This window comes from Tupaia chinensis, unplaced genomic scaffold (genome assembly GCF_000334495.1).
Source record: "Tupaia chinensis unplaced genomic scaffold, TupChi_1.0 Scaffold000165_2, whole genome shotgun sequence".
Taxonomy (NCBI): domain Eukaryota; kingdom Metazoa; phylum Chordata; class Mammalia; order Scandentia; family Tupaiidae; genus Tupaia; species Tupaia belangeri.
Window position 1 is genome coordinate 2,508,106 of NW_006159640.1, and position 17,201 is coordinate 2,525,306.

The 17,201-nt window shown below is 41.1% G+C and overlaps 1 protein-coding gene across 2 annotated transcripts in view; it reads left to right on the plus strand.

The window, feature by feature from the left end:
• Positions 1 to 17,201, plus strand: part of USP24 (ubiquitin specific peptidase 24) — a gene marked incomplete at its 5' end in the record, with an annotated part of 162,154 nt that overhangs the window by 86,635 nt on the left and 58,318 nt on the right. The window contains 8 exon segments of one of the 2 annotated variants that reach the window (XM_014586891.1): positions 31 to 128; positions 3,452 to 3,547; positions 3,667 to 3,895; positions 4,485 to 4,644; positions 5,400 to 5,555; positions 8,658 to 8,728; positions 9,888 to 10,048; positions 16,868 to 16,929. In XM_014586891.1, the coding sequence (XP_014442377.1) occupies positions 31 to 128; positions 3,452 to 3,547; positions 3,667 to 3,895; positions 4,485 to 4,644; positions 5,400 to 5,555; positions 8,658 to 8,728; positions 9,888 to 10,048; positions 16,868 to 16,929 (1,033 nt within the window). 2 annotated transcript variants of the gene reach the window in all.

Genomic DNA, 17,201 nt, shown 5'->3' on the forward strand with positions numbered 1-17,201 from the left:
TGGGATGACTTGCGCCTATCTGTTTCCTAGGTCCTCAGCTCTAAACTCATGCCAACAGCTGATGATGACATGGCAAGAAGCTGTGCAAAATCCTTCTGCGAGAACTTCCTCAAAGCCGGGGGTTTGAGGTGAGCATTTTAATGCATGTATATGAGTTACAGAAAATGAATAGTTATTGGGACCAGCAGATGGCATAATGGTTACATAGCTGGACTTCCACATTGTCAACCATGGTTCAAGTCCTGGACCCGGCAGCTTAAACTCACAGTGGGCATGTGTGCGTGCGTGTCCAGGATCCCGAGAGAAGAATGGAGAAGAAGGGATTACAGCATGGGCCATCTGTAATGACAGAGTAATTTCTGTAATTTCTGTCTTTCTTTCTCTCTCTGTCTTTCTAGCAAGAACATGTGCCCTATAGCCAAAACCTTTCTAAAAAAAAGAAAAGAAAAATGAGTATTTTAGTTAATTCCCCCACTAAACTCAACTTATTCCTACGATATATCATATGAAGCATTATGAGAGTTGTGATAAAAATAAATGCTGTTTCAGGCCTTTAGAGTATTTCAGTTCATTATGACTTGATTATTTGAAAAGCTTACAGAAGCACTTCTGTTTCCCCTCTGGTAGTAGTCGATTTTCTCAAGAAGAGTAGAGGTGAGGAGGTTGTGTCTGTTTCTTTTGAGTCCCATGTCAGTTTGAAGCAAGGTGAATTTGACTTCCAGTAAATTCATACTTTGCAAGGCATTTGTTCTTGGGCCGCAAAGATAAAGTAGATGTTATTCCTGCCCTGAAGAGAGTCATGTTTAACAAAGAGTAACAGACAGCTGCCTAGCTGTATTTTACGTATCAGAACAAAGGCATATAAAAAGTGTTAGGGATGGGGAAGACAAGAAAGTCGCAGTTAATTTGGTTAAACTTGCTTGGGGTAATAACATTAGGAAATACAGGACTAGGAGGTGGCATGGTGGTTAAGGCACTGGGCTCCCACATGGCTGACTATGGCTCAAGTCCTGGACCCAGCAGCTTGAAAATCACATGGGCACTTGGGCTTGGGTGCCCAAAATCTCAAGAGGAGAATAGAGGAGAAGGGAATGCAGCATGGCCATATCCCCTAGGGGGTGGTTTTCCCTTATCCTATCTCTGTCCCTCTCTGGTGAACACATGTGGCAAAAAAAAAAAAAAAAATCTTTAAAAATAATAATAATAATGTTAGGAAATGCTTAACAGAAAGTGACCTTCGAGCTGGAAATTGAGAAATAAGTAGGAACTCCCTAGGTAAATAAGAAGGGGTCAGGTACTCTCACCCGGGGTGGAGGGTGGGATGAGTGAAAGCATAAAGGTACATTGCCTGTCTTCGGAACCACAGTTGCCTGGTGAGCCTAGAGCAAAGGAAGAAGAGGAAAAAAAAATTGTTTTTAAAAAGGTTGCATTGAGAAATTTGAACACTATCTTGTAGTCCATGAAAAGAAAAACAGACATTTTTTTTAAAAGCCAGGAATTACCTAAAACAGTTACTCTGGCAGCAGTGGAGAAACTGAATGAAGTAGAGAACTCCGAAGGGCCACCAGAGTGGTCCGGAAAGGAGATGACAAATGGCATTTGTAAGATAAATCGGCAAGACTTTATGACTAGTTTGGGATAGAGTAGGGATATTTAGAAAATGGCCTATGGTTTCTGTCCCAGGAGAACGGGTGAATGGTGAGTATGAGAAATAAACAGGAGGGAGATGAAATGAATGGAGGAAGGCAAGAGGGCTACTTTTGGTTGTATATGAGGTCCCCGAGAGTCATGAGAAGTGGATGATTTGGATCTGGTGCTCACGAGAAAAGTGGAGGATGGCCTTCGGGATTTGGAATGGTGTCCATGTGTAAGAAAAGCCATTATGGAATAAGCCAGCTGACAGAGTTGAGTGGCAAGTGTAAAGTAGGAAAGTAGAATCAGTAAGTATTTCATAGAAATCCTTTTCTTACAGATGAGTGAAAAAAAAGGGGTGATAGTAGATTGAAGGGAGTACTAACAGGAAAGTTTGCTTTTCTGTTTTGACTTTACTTGTAGGTAACTTGGTTCTCTTTATAGGCTGATTAATGGTGACTAATGAAGGAGAGAAGAGTAAAGATTTTAAAAAGCTTAATTGATAAGGCTGAGTTCTACATTAGTTGAAAGGAGACTTGTAGAAAGAAGCAGGCATGCCATTTCCTTTGGGCAAGGAAGGAGCAAAGACCAGCTTGAAGCCTGAACGGAGGCTGGTTGAAGGTGTTTCTGTTTAGAGGGCTGGCAGGGAAGAGAAGTTGGGTAGGGACCTTGAGGAAATAGAGGGTTCGAACCGAGGGGAATGGGGCCCAAAGGAATTCCTAAGCAACCTGGAAGCTCTGGTGCATATGTGTAGTTTTAGTCTTTGTTCAGCATCATAGCAGAGTTCTTAGTAAATACTCATTTTAAATTGCTTGGCCATTTATAGGGCTGTGATTACTTATGAATGGCAGGTGATTCATGTACCCCAGTCATTATTTTCTAAGCACTGGGAATACAGCAGTAAGTAGATTAGACCAAAAATCATGTCCTAGGCAGGGAGACAAACAATATACGAGTAATACTGTATGTCAGTTGGTAATGATGGTGGTAGAGAAAAATAGAAGCAGGGATAGAGAGGGCTGTCATTTTCAGTCAGGTGATCAAAAACAATTTCCCTGATGCGGAAAGACCTGAAGGAGATGAGGGAGCGAGACCTGGGGAAAGCCTTCCAGAGGAGCAGCCATTGCATAATCTGGGTGGGGACCTGCCTGGTATCTGCAAAGACCACAAGAGGCCAGTGGGATTGGGGCAGAGTGAGTGAGGCAGACTAGTGGGACATGAGCTTACAGAAATACAGGAGATGAGGTTGTGTAAGCTCACCCCAGTAAAGACTCTGCCTTTTTTCTGCATAGGAAGTAGGAAGACATTGGAAGATTATGGACAATGGACCATGATCAGATTTATAGTTTTAAAGGATCATTTTGTTTGATATTTTGAGAATATGTTTCCAGGATGGAGGGTCAGAGTAGAAGCAAGGAGAACAGTTAGGAAACTTTTGCAATAATATAGGGTATAGTGGATATGAAAAACAAGCTCAATTGAATATAACAATTCTGAAATTTTTTTTAATTGATAGTTCTACTGGTACCAAGATAGCAGTTGTTCAATAAACTCAAACCAATTAACGAGAAGGGACATTCTGGAACATTGTCTTGGGTAGCTATTTGATTTAGCCAAGAGTCTGTTTCTAAATGAGCTAGAAGGGTTGCAGGTGTCTTAGTAAATCGCTGTGATAGAAATATGTATGGTCCATTTATATGTAAGAATCTTGTAGAAGCTGTAGATGATTGATGACATTAAAGAACAATTACTTGCAGGAAAGTTCTTATGAAAGAAATAGAAGTCTTTAATGTCCCTTTTTCTTTTCTTTTCTTTGAAGTTTGGTTGTAAATGTCATGCAGAGGGATTCCATCCCATCAGAAGTAGACTATGAGACAAGGCAAGGTGTTTATTCCATCTGTCTACAACTTGCAAGGTATGTGACTATATTCCATTAGTCTCATAAGGCAATACTTGACTTAATTTTTCTTCCCAAATTGTATCACTTTAAGTAATGACATGACCTTGAGTAAGTTTAGCTTTTTCTTTTTTAAGATTCTTACTTGTTGGACAGACGATGCCTACATTATTAGATGAAGACCTCACCAAAGATGGCATAGAAGCACTTTCCTCCCGCCCTTTCCGAAACGTTAGCCGGCAGACAAGCAGACAGATGTCCTTGTGTGGTACCCCAGAAAAGTCATCCTATCGCCAGTTATCAGTATCTGACAGGTCCTCTATTAGGGTTGAGGAAATCATCCCTGCAGCTCGAGTTGCAATACAAGTAAGTGATTTGTGTATTCCAGAAAGAATTACCTCCTATTTAGAAGACCTGCTTGGAGAGAGGAGGCTGTGCAGGCATAAAACTGAGTAAGACATGACTATCGCCTTCAAGGAACGTTAGTGAGAAAGAGACCACCAGTGCAGAAGTAGCTATAATTCGCTTAGAGTTCACAAGTGCAGTGGGAGAACTGCAAAAACAAAATGTTCTGTGGGCATTCAGTGTAAATGGAATCATTGCCTTCACCTGTTAATAATTTCCTTTCCTTGACTATCATGGATGACTTTTATGTTGGAGGATGTCTTGGAGCTACTTCTTGAATAGGTACGGATTATATAAAGAGAGACATAAGTATGCAGGACCAGTAGCAGCAGGATTGGCAGAGGGTGATCTGAAGTCAGAGCGCGGAGGTCACAGTCTGCTTTATAGGTAACAGAGAAAGGGTGAGTGTGAGCTGTATGAAAAGGCTGTTGTTCTGGATGATCTTGGAGGGAGCAGTCACAACATCGAGACTACTAGGAAGGTTACAGACATCGGTAGAATGTGTTCACGCACCCTCTTTCCTTGTAACATTCTTCCCCTACTTCTTTAGACGATGGAAGTAAGTGACTTCACTTCTACAGTGGCTTGTTTCATGAGATTGTCATGGGCCGCAGCTGCAGGACGACTTGACCTTGTGGGGAGTAGCCAGCCAATTAAAGAAAGTAACTCCCTGTTTCCTGCTGGGATCCGGAACAGACTCAGCAGTTCAGGTACTGACTAAAATGGGGCGGTGGTTAGAACCCTGGGCAAGAAGGGCTATGGGAGTCATCTGCATGGTGGACATTTACACACATCATGCTTCATTTAAGAAAAAAGGTGTTTATAAACACACATAGTATGTGGGGAAAACCACATCTGGCAGTCTTTGGCTTTAGTGAGTGTGAAAGTGTCACGAGACCAGTAATCGGTCGTAATATAAATTCCTCTAGAATTCCAATCTGGAATACAGTTCTTTCCTTAGTTTAGCAGGTTACTTTCTATTAGGCGTTTTCATATAGCTTTATTTCTTGGCTTTGTTTGATTTTCCTATTCGTTCTATGTGTGTATAAATCCCCCCGTAATCAAAGTTTTTTAAAGGATGACATACATATGGTAAAATGCAGAAATGCGAAGCGCAGAGTTTCTATATGCATGTAACTCATCGAGATCAAGTTACAAAATACGGAACGTTTCTAATATCCCAGGGAGGTTCCTTCATGCCCCCAAAGTAGTAGTACTCTAAACTTCTATCACCTGAAATTAGTTTTGCCTTGTGAACATATTTTGAGTGCTGCAAATGTGTTTTAAGCACAAAGTAGGTAGGGTGTTTTAAAAACAGTGCCTAAATCGCTCTTGTTTCTTAAACCAAATGCATTCTTGAACTACCTAATGTCACATAAGGATTCTGGAATGTGCATTACAGAGACACAGAAGCACCGCCCAGTTCTGGTAAGGTCCACAGTAAGCATCTGTCTGTCTATTCCAGGAAGCAACTGCAGCTCTGGAAGTGAAGGGGAGCCTGTGGCCCTGCACGCGGGAATCTGTGTCCGCCAGCAGTCCGTGTCCACCAAAGACTCACTGATTGCCGGAGAGGCATTGTCTCTTCTTGTAACGTGCCTGCAGCTTCGGAGCCAGCAACTGGGTATGTAGGAGGCCAGTGGTGATGACTCTCTGAGGGAATGGCCAGGTTTTGTTGGGAATTTCCGATAGGGTCCTATATCAGAAATCAAAAGGAGGGGCAGTTGGCATGTAGGGCAGGTGAGAGTAGGGCACCAGCAGTCTATTCTAAAGAAGTATTTATTGAGCACCTTCTGTATGCAAGGTTCCACAGTGAGTATTGCAAGGGCAGTATGCCTTGCCCTCCAGGAGCTTACTGTCTAGTAGAGGAATTAAAACAACCAAACGAGTTTACAAATTCTAGAGTTAGAATTATACATCAGTTTCTGATAATAACTCCAGAATTCAAAATTATGAAATTAAAAATTTGTCCTTTTTTCTTTAGCGTTGGCTTTGGTGAACTGGGGTCCATCCTACTCTGTAGCATTAGAGCACCCCAGCCCCAGCCCCTGGTCCTCTCTTCTCTGTGTATACTCTGTAGCATTAGAGCACCCCAGGGTCCAGCCCCTGGTCCTCTCTTCTCTGTGTATACTCTGTAGCATTAGAGCACCCCAGGGTCCAGCCCCTGGTCCTCTCTTCTCTGTGTATACTCTGTAGCATTAGAGCACCCCAGGGTCCAGCCCCTGGTCCTCTCTTCTCTGTGTATACTCTGTAGCATTAGAGCACCCCAGGGTCCAGCCCCTGGTCCTCTCTTCTCTGTGTATACTCTGTAGCATTAGAGCACCCCAGGGTCCAGCCCCTGGTCCTCTCTTCTCTGTGTATACTCTGTAGCATTAGAGCACCCCAGGGTCCAGCCCCTGGTCCTCTCTTCTCTGTGTATACTCTGTAGCATTAGAGCACCCCAGGGTCCAGCCCCTGGTCCTCTCTTCTCTGTGTATACTCTGTAGCATTAGAGCACCCCAGGGTCCAGCCCCTGGTCCTCTCTTCTCTGTGTATACTCTGTAGCATTAGAGCACCCCAGGGTCCAGCCCCTGGTCCTCTCTTCTCTGTGTATACTCTGTAGCATTAGAGCACCCCAGGGTCCAGCCCCTGGTCCTCTCTTCTCTGTGTATACTCTGTAGCATTAGAGCACCCCAGGGTCCAGCCCCTGGTCCTCTCTCCTCTGTGTATACTCTGTAGCATTAGAGCACCCCAGCCCCAGCCCCTGGTCCTCTCTTCTCTGTGTATACTCTGTAGCATTAGAGCACCCCAGGGTCCAGCCCCTGGTCCTCTCTCCTCTGTGCATGCTCTGTAGCATTAGAGCACCCCAGCCCCAGCCCCTGGTCCTCTGTTCTCTGTGTATACTCTGTAGCATTAGAGCACCCCAGGGTCCAGCCCCTGGTCCTCTCTCCTCTGTGCATGCTCTGTAGCATTAGAGCACCCCAGCCCCAGCCCCTGGCCATCTCTTCTCTTTGTATACTCTGTAGCATTAGAGCACCCCAGCCCCAGCCCCTGGCCATCTCTTCTCTGTGTATACCCTTTTCTTGGTGAGCTCATCAGTTTCATGGCCTTGCATTCCACTGATATGCTGACAGCTAACACCTACATTGAGATCCGTGACCTGGACCGTTGTCCTCACCTCTCCACTTTGATAAGATGTCCCAAACTTAAGATGTCCAGAACCAGCCACCTGATCTTGCCTGTATTACCTGAGAGTTTTCCCAAATTATGGGAAGTTTCATTCTTCCTGTTACTCTGGCCAGAAACCTTGACGGCATCCTTGATGGCTTTTTTGCATATCCTACTTTTAACCTGTCACATGCCTTCTTTCACACTGTGTCTAGCATCCACCCCTTAGGACCGCCTTCACTGTTGTTGCCCTCCTGCTCTGCCATCATTGCTTACCTGTATTGTTGCAGTAGGACCCTCACTGATCTCCCTGCTTCTGCCCTTGCAGTTTATTCTCCACACAGTAACCAAAGTGGCCCTTCCAAAATGCAAGTCAGATTCTGTCACTCCTTCTTCAGAACCTTCTAGTGACTTCTCGGCTCACCTGGAGTATAAAAGCCAAGTCTTTAGTAAGGCCTTCAAGGCCCAGCACGGTCCACCTCCTTGATGCTTCTGTGCTTTCACCTTCTCCTGCTCTCACGTTCACTCTCTGTGCTTTAGCCACTCTGGCCCCCTTGCTGTTCCCTCGACACCAGGACACATTCTGCCTCGGGGCCCTCACACTGGCTGTCCACGCTCTTTGTCACGTTCTTTCCCCGTCATCCACGGGGCTCCTTCTTCCTCATCTTCTACAAGTATTTGCTTAAACGCAAACTTAAAATCTAGTAAGAATTTCCTTGGCCATCTTTATTTAAGTTTCCCTTGCACTACACAAACTCCATACCTTATTTGTTTCTATATTTTTATTTATTTATTTCTATGTAATGTAATTTCCTTACTTTGCATCTTTTTCATCGTCATCTCCCCAACTAGATTGTAAGCTCCATGAGGTTAGAGGCCTTTGTCCATCTTGTTCCCAGCCGAGTCCAGTACCCACACACTACCTGATGTGTCGTAGGCTCTCAATAAATATTCAGGAATGAAGTCCTAGCAGCTCCACTTTAAAACCTGTACCAATACCAGGGGCCCTACACTTAGCTGTTATTGCTGATTTCTGATTCCTGCTAGGATCTAAATTACTTACTCTGAGCAAGAATGCTTTCGAAGGTTTACATAAAAGAAGTATAAGTCATTATAAAATGGCTTTTGAACATATGCCATACTCTTAGTTTGATTTTTCTAGAATTGTTTAATTTAGAGATATTTTCAAATCAGGATGAAAAAATTATCCATTCCCTCTAAGCTTTTGTTTTTTATCATCTTTAAGTTTATTTTAGAGTACATTTTATAATTCACAAGGACGACAGTTTATCAAGGCAAGACATTTGTTCTGTAACTGACACGTGTAAACAGTGTGCTCAGATGTCAGGTACAGAGCTGACTAAGGCATGGTTCTTGCTCTGAGCACCTTAGAATCTCATGTGGTCAGTGGACAGCCATGGACGCAGTTAGAGAAGGTCCTGAATTGTGACTCCAGTGGCAGAAGAGAAGAATTTCCGCTTAGGTCGAGATTAAGAAATAACTCAAAATATTCAGAGTTGTGAAAATGTTTTATCTTACTTTGTTCTTTTTTTTTCTCCCTAATTCTCCTTAATATTAGCATCTTTCTATAACTTGCCTTGTGTTGCTGACTTTATTATCGATATTCTGCTTGGATCACCAAGTGCTGAGGTAAGGATGTTTTACATTGCTTACAGAAACCCTCAGGTCCTGTTATGTCGTGGGCTCTCTCAGATACCTGTGACATTGTGGAGAACACAGAAGGAATGGCATTTAGGACTTGTGAGTCATAAGTTCAGGGCTGCAGACCACTCTGAAAGGAGCCACCAATTGGACTGTACCACCCTCAGCTATGAGACTTGTGTCAGTGATTAGTTTATGTTTGTTGTGACAAACTGTTGTTGCAGCCAGTGTTCTGTATCCATAGCTCGCAAGGGCAGCTGGCATTAAGCATCAAGGTGTTGGTCGGAATCAGGAAAGATCAGCTTCATCTGAGGTTATGATCTCTCTTATATGACCTTGAAAGTTCATTTTCAAACACTTGAAGAAAAGCTTTTTTAAAAAAATATATTTGTAATAAGTTATAAACCTATTTTAGAAGAGTAATAGAATTATTTGGGAAACCAGTTCTCAAACCACACTTATTTTTAATTAGTCCTATTTTATTCAGTGGAAATATTGCCATTAAAAAAATTGAAAAATCTCGGGAACCAGCAGTTAGCGTAATGGCTATGTCGCTGGACTCCCACGTAGTCGACCGCAGTTTGTGTCCCGGACCCGGTGGCTTAAAACTCACGCCGGGCGTGTGTGCGTGCGTGCCCAGGATCCCGAGAGGAGAATGGAGGAGAAGGGACTGCGGCGTGACCATCCCCCCTGGGGGGTGATTTCTCGCTTTCTGTCTCTATGTCTCTCTCTGTCTGGCGAGCGCACGCGCCCTACAGTGAAAATCTCTCCAAAAAAAAAAAAAATTGAAAAATCTCAGACTTTTGTACTATCCTTCCGTAACTTGAATGAATACCATGAACTTTTAGGAAAACTACTTTTTTAAAAGAATTACTTTTTATTTAATTTTATTCATTCATTTAATTTCACCAGAGAGAGATGCAGAGAGAGAGAAAAGGAGAGAGAGAGAGAGAAAGAGAGAAAGAAAGGGAAAGTGAGAAAAAAAGCCACTGGGTCCAGTACTCGAACCTTGGTTGGTAATGTGGGAGTGTCCAGTGCCTTAACCACCATGCCACCTGCTGATCCCCGAGGAAAACTACTTTTTAAGAAGTTTCAAAGCTTTGATCTACACATACCCTTTGCCACTAATTACGTCCTGGAATTTCAGATTCGCCGAGTTGCCTGTGATCAGCTGTATACTCTCAGTCAGACAGATACGTCAGCTCATCCAGACGTGCAGAAGCCGAATCAGTTCCTCCTAGGTGTCATTCTCACAGCACAGCTGCCTCTCTGGTCCCCAACTAGTATTATGAGAGGAGTCAATCAGAGGTACGTAATAAAGTCGAAAAGCTCTTTCTTTGAAGAATTGTAGTAGGAGGTGACTCATGGCTTTACCAGTACAATCCTGAAGACACAGTACAATCAAAAATCAATGGCTACCAACAAGTGGAAGCAATGGCAAACAAAGCAGAAGTGGACTGGTCAAAAGCAAAAGTCATGGTAGCAATTTGGGGGGAATGCTTAAGGTTATTTTGCTTGTCGACTTTATAGAAGGCCAAAAAATGATCTAATCTGTTTATTATGAGAGTGTTTTGAGAAACTTAGCTGAATCCAGAGCTGAAAAATACCCAGTAAAGCTTTATCAGGGAGTCTCTTTACCGTAGTAATGTTCCTGCTCATTCCTCTCATCAAACAAAGACAATTCTTGTGAGAATTTTAATGGAAATTCATTAGGCATCCATATTACAGCTACAGCAGTTTGGCTGCTTCTGACTTGTTTTAGTTTTTTAATCTTAAAAGAAAAAAAAAATTGAGTCAACAAATGGCATGGTGGCTAAGGTGCTGGATCCCACATACCTGATTCCATGGTTCAAGTCTCAGACTAAACAACTTGAAAATTATGCTGAGCACATGTGCATATGTGCCCAAAGTCCAGAGAGAATGGTGAAGAAGGGCTTTGGTGTGGCCATCCCCCAGGGGAGTGATTCCTCACTTTATCTCTGGCAAGTACATGTACCTTAATGCAAAAAAAAAAAAAAAGGAAGGATAATCATTGGTGTACTTCTCCTTTAAAGTCCACCATACATTATTGAGATGACAAAAGGATTTTTCTAACATTTGGGTCCTGTGTTTTTTACCCTATTCAATACAGGGGAAGTAGAAGAAATACTACCAGGTTTTGTTTTCCTCCGTCAACCCCCAACTCCTACCCCATCTCACCTGTTTCACCTACCCCAACGAGAAAGAGGAGCTTGCCTCTTTCCTTGGTTAAGTTATTCCTAAGTATATCTCGTTCAATGCTATTGTAAATTAATTATTTTATTTATTTGTTTTTCAGTTTGTTCATTGTTAGTGCAAGAAATGCAACTGTTGTTAGATGTTGATTTTGTATCCCGCAACATTTTTTAGCTCATTTACTGGTTGCATAATTTTTTTTAGAATCCTTTTATTTTACTTTATTTACTTATTTTATTTTTATTTTTTAATTTGACCAGAGAGGGACAGAGTGAACAAGAGAGAGGGAAAGTGAGAAAGCAAACCACCAGGTCTGGGACTCGAACCATGGTTGGCCATGTGAGATTCCAGTGCCCCTAATCACCACGCCACCTGCTGGCCCAAAATATAATTACAGTTTTATATAGTCTATATTGTTGTTGTTGTTATGCTTATTATTATTTTGCCATAGGGTGCATCTGTTTGCCAGAGAGAGACAGACAGTGAAAGGTAAAGTGAGAAATCACCCACTAGGGGGATGGCCATACCACAATCTCTTTTCTTCCATTCTCTTCTTGGGATTTTGGGCATGCATGCACATATGCCCGGTGTGTTTAAAGCCAATGGGTCTGGGACTCTTAACTACAGTCAGTCATGTGGGACCAGTCATGTCCAGAGCCTTAACTACCGAGAGAGAGAGAGAAAGAGAGAAAGAAAGGGAAAGTGAGAAAAAAAGCCACTGGGTCCAGTACTCGAACCTTGGTTGGTAATGTGGGAGTGTCCAGTGCCTTAACCACCATGCCACCTGCTGATCCCCGAGGAAAACTACTTTTTAAGAAGTTTCAAAGCTTTGATCTACACATACCCTTTGCCACTAATTACGTCCTGGAATTTCAGATTCGCCGAGTTGCCTGTGATCAGCTGTATACTCTCAGTCAGACAGATACGTCAGCTCATCCAGACGTGCAGAAGCCGAATCAGTTCCTCCTAGGTGTCATTCTCACAGCACAGCTGCCTCTCTGGTCCCCAACTAGTATTATGAGAGGAGTCAATCAGAGGTACGTAATAAAGTCGAAAAGCTCTTTCTTTGAAGAATTGTAGTAGGAGGTGACTCATGGCTTTACCAGTACAATCCTGAAGACACAGTACAATCAAAAATCAATGGCTACCAACAAGTGGAAGCAATGGCAAACAAAGCAGAAGTGGACTGGTCAAAAGCAAAAGTCATGGTAGCAATTTGGGGGGAATGCTTAAGGTTATTTTGCTTGTCGACTTTATAGAAGGCCAAAAAATGATCTAATCTGTTTATTATGAGAGTGTTTTGAGAAACTTAGCTGAATCCAGAGCTGAAAAATACCCAGTAAAGCTTTATCAGGGAGTCTCTTTACCGTAGTAATGTTCCTGCTCATTCCTCTCATCAAACAAAGACAATTCTTGTGAGAATTTTAATGGAAATTCATTAGGCATCCATATTACAGCTACAGCAGTTTGGCTGCTTCTGACTTGTTTTAGTTTTTTAATCTTAAAAGAAAAAAAAAATTGAGTCAACAAATGGCATGGTGGCTAAGGTGCTGGATCCCACATACCTGATTCCATGGTTCAAGTCTCAGACTAAACAACTTGAAAATTATGCTGAGCACATGTGCATATGTGCCCAAAGTCCAGAGAGAATGGTGAAGAAGGGCTTTGGTGTGGCCATCCCCCAGGGGAGTGATTCCTCACTTTATCTCTGGCAAGTACATGTACCTTAATGCAAAAAAAAAAAAAAAAAGGATAATCATTGGTGTACTTCTCCTTTAAAGTCCACCATACATTATTGAGATGACAAAAGGATTTTTCTAACATTTGGGTCCTGTGTTTTTTACCCTATTCAATACAGGGGAAGTAGAAGAAATACTACCAGGTTTTGTTTTCCTCCGTCAACCCCCAACTCCTACCCCATCTCACCTGTTTCACCTACCCCAACGAGAAAGAGGAGCTTGCCTCTTTCCTTGGTTAAGTTATTCCTAAGTATATCTCGTTCAATGCTATTGTAAATTAATTATTTTATTTATTTGTTTTTCAGTTTGTTCATTGTTAGTGCAAGAAATGCAACTGTTGTTAGATGTTGATTTTGTATCCCGCAACATTTTTTAGCTCATTTACTGGTTGCATAATTTTTTTTAGAATCCTTTTATTTTACTTTATTTACTTATTTTATTTTTATTTTTTAATTTGACCAGAGAGGGACAGAGTGAACAAGAGAGAGGGAAAGTGAGAAAGCAAACCACCAGGTCTGGGACTCGAACCATGGTTGGCCATGTGAGATTCCAGTGCCCCTAATCACCACGCCACCTACCAGCTCGCAAAATTGTTTTTTATTGTTGTTTTGAGACTCTTTAGGGTTTTCCATATATAATACTATGTCATCTGCAAACAAATAATTTTATTTTTCCCTTCCAAATTTGGATGCCTTTTTTTTTTCTTTTTCTTTCCTATTTGCTCTGGATAGACTTTTTAAATTTTTATTTATCATTATTATTATTCTTCAATGTGCTCACCAGAGACAGATAGAGAGAGAATGAGAAAGCAAGTCACCACGTCTGAGACTCAAACCTCAGTCGGCCATGTGAGAGTCCAACACCTTAACCACTACACCACCTCTGGCCCCAGGTAGACTCAATATTGTATTGAACACAAGTGGTGAGCAGGTATTCTTGCTCTTAAGGGGAACGCTTTCAGTCTCTCATCACTGAATATATTGTTAGCTCTATGAATTTTTCATCTATGACCTTTATATTATGTTGAGGTAGTTTCTCAGTTTCTGGTTGGCTAGGTGTTTTTATCATGAAAAGACATTAAATGTTGCTAATTTTCTGCATCAGTTAAGATGATCATTTTTCTCTCTTTCTGTTAATTTGGTATTGCATCGATTTTCATTTATTGGACCATCTTTGCATTCCAAGAATCAACCCTATTTGTTCATAGTGTATAAATGTACTGCAAAATTTGGCTTGCTAGTATTTTTTTGAGGATTTTTTTCATCAGCATTTAAAAGAGATACAGTGTTTTGTCTGGCTTTGGTATCAGGGTAATGTTGATCTCATGGAGTGAGTTAGGAAGAATTACCTCCTCTTCAGTTTTTTAGAAGAACTTGAGAGGGATTAGCGTTTATTATTCTTTAAATGTTTGATAGATTTCACCAGCCAAACCTTCTGGTCCTGGGCTTTCCTTTCCTTTTCTTTTTTTTTTAAAGAATTATTTTACTTAACTTTATTTGTTTAACTTTATTTATTTATTTTAATTTGACCAGAGAGAGAGAAGGAAAGTGAGAAAGCAAGCCGCCAGGTCTGAGACTTGAACTGTAGTCAGCTGTGTGGGAGTCCAGCACCCTTAACCACTATGGCCCCCCCCACCATGGCCGGCCCCCTGGGCTTTTCTTTGTTGGGAGGATTTTGTTTGTTTTTTCTTTTAAGAGAGATTTTTTGCTATAGGGTGTGTGCGCTCACCTGAGAGACAGAGAGATGGCGAGAAATCACCCTCCATGGGGGATGGCCACACTGCAGTCCCTTCTCTTCCATTCTCTTCTCAGGATCTTGGGCATGCGTGCACACGTGCCCAGCATGAGTTTTAAGCCACTAGGTGTGGAACTTGAACTGCCGTCAACTACATAGGAGTCCAGTGACATAACTACTATGCCATCTCCTGGTCCCCAAATAATAAGGGAGGTTTTTGATTACCAATTTCATCTCCTTGCCAGTTACAGGTCTACTTAGATGTTCTGTTTTTTCCTAGTTCTGTGTTCAGTTTTCCTCTAGTAGACATCTGAATTAAAAGCTACAGGAAAAAAATTGGGGGTCAGCACCTTTACATATTATACTTTAGGAGTCCAACTTGTCCTAGTTAAAATTCCTAAAGAGATGAAGACCAATTATTTTTTTAGCTGAAATGTTTAAAGAGTTAAATTTGTGGTGGTGATCTTTGTTGGAAGACAGCTTAATTAATAAAACCAGATTTGGGGGTCAGCAGGTGATGTAGTGGTTAAGGCACTAGACTCCGCCATGGCTGACCATGGTTCAAGTCCTGGACCCTTTGAAGTCCCCACTGGTACTTGTACTTGCATGCTCAAAATCCCAAGAAAAGAGTGAGAAGGGATTGCGGCATGGCCATCCCTCCTTGGGGGTGATTTCTCACTTTCTCTGTCTCCCAATAGCACCCAATAGCAAAAATCTCTCTATAAATAAATAAAGCCCAATTTTAAGAGTTTGATTTAATATTTTCCTCGAAACTTTGGGACGGAAGCAAAAAAGTATTAAGTGAGATTTTAAACTTCCACTCTCAAAAAATCTCTTTTTTAAAAACATGTTGAATTATAGATCTGTTTGTTTTCATGTAAGATTGAATCTTTGAGTATGTATTAGCATAATTTTAAAATTATGTCACAGAACTTTTTTTTATGCCTGAATTTGGTGCATGTTTTCTCTTAATATGATCATCTTAATAGCCATTACTGTGGACTAGTAACTGTGTCTCACAGCCTGCAAACACTGGGAGTTTTAACTGCAATTTCTGGTTTATATCTCATTGTTGTGCATCTTTATGGTATACAATATGGTTTTGCTAAGTGTGCATACAGCATATAATAATCAAGGATATAGACATTCATTTTATTCAACTTTGAACATTACAATATGTTGTGAACATTCAATAATAGTTATACTGGGACCAGCAGTGAGTGTAATGGCTATGTCGCTGAACTCCCTTGTAGCCAACTGCAGTTCAAGTCCTGGACCCAGTGGCTTAAACTCACGCCGGGGGGCATGTGCGCGTGTGCCCAAGATCCCAAGAGGAGAATGGAGAAGGGATTGCAGCGTGACCATTCTGCCTTGGGGGGGAGGGTATTTCTCGCTTTCTAGCTCTCTGTCTCTCTCTGTCTTTCTGGTGAGTGCATGTGCCCTACAGCAAAAACCTCTCCAAAAAAAAAAAAAAATTTTTTTTAAATAGTTATACTGGGGTTTTTGAAGTGTATGTTGAGTGTTTTTTACCTTTTTATTCTGCTATAGTACACCATTCCATAACCTGTTCCAGTTGCTTACATGTATTCTTGTGTCTATTAATCACTTTCTCCCAAACCTTCTGCCAAAGTTCGTAATCCTTTACATGTGCTTATCTTTTCATTCTCAGAATGGCCAAATGAGTTTGGCAGTTTTATTTCCATTTAGTATAACTGTAATTCTTGGTTCATTGTTTATCCTCATTGTTAATTCATTCTTGAATCTCTAATGTATGTTTGTGTATATGTGTACCTTGTTTCTTTCTAATACTGTAATACGCATTTTAGAAATTAGAAACTGAGAGTTACAAGTGAAATAAGGTGTCTGTAGACACCTAGCTATAAGTAGTAGAGATGAGATTAAAACCAGTGTCTGGTTCTCAAATCTGTGCCATTAACTTATAGAAGAAGCTCCTTTGATCATCCTGTAAAAATAATTTCCTTGTTTTTCCTTTTAATCTGCTTTAGTTCTTTTTAGTACTTATCATCTCTTGACATACATGTATATGTTTTTATTAGTATTCTGTCTCCCTTGTTTTCTCATTCTGTTCCCCTAAAATAGTTCCAGGCATTTGGCAGTACTTCATAGGTATTAGTTGACTTTCGACTAACTGAATGTAATCAATGAGTGTAGTCAAATTTGTATGCCATCAGTGCATATGTTATATAAAAAAGTGAAAGAAGTAATGTTTCCTTCTTTATGCTATTATTTCTGTATTGTATCTGTATTAGTAAAATTATTAATATACTTTTTGCTACAATGTAGAATTTGAATTAATGCGACAATAGTTATTTTTGTTTAGGAAAATTGTCTTGCTCAATTGTTTCATGAACTTACAAGAAAAGTGCTTTTCATTTTCATGTCAGCTTCTTTTCAGTAACTGGAACTACTTGTTTTTTAGACTTTTGTCTCAGTGTATGGAGTATTTTGATTTGAGGTGCCAACTGTTAGATGATCTGACAAGTAAGTAACTGTCTCGCTTTGATTTGGTTTTGGGTGGGTTGGGGAGAGGAAGAACAGACAGGAAAGCCAGGTGAACATTTCTAAATCTCACTTCATATCCAAGGTGTAGATAAGAGTATAATTATTATTTAAAGTTGAATTTTGTTTTCTTTTTTTTAAGAGAGATTTTAGCTATAGGGCGCATGCATTCGCTGAAGAGACAGACAGAAAGCGAGAAATTGCCCCTCGAGGATGACGACCACACTGCTGTCCCTTCTCCACTTCCATTCTCC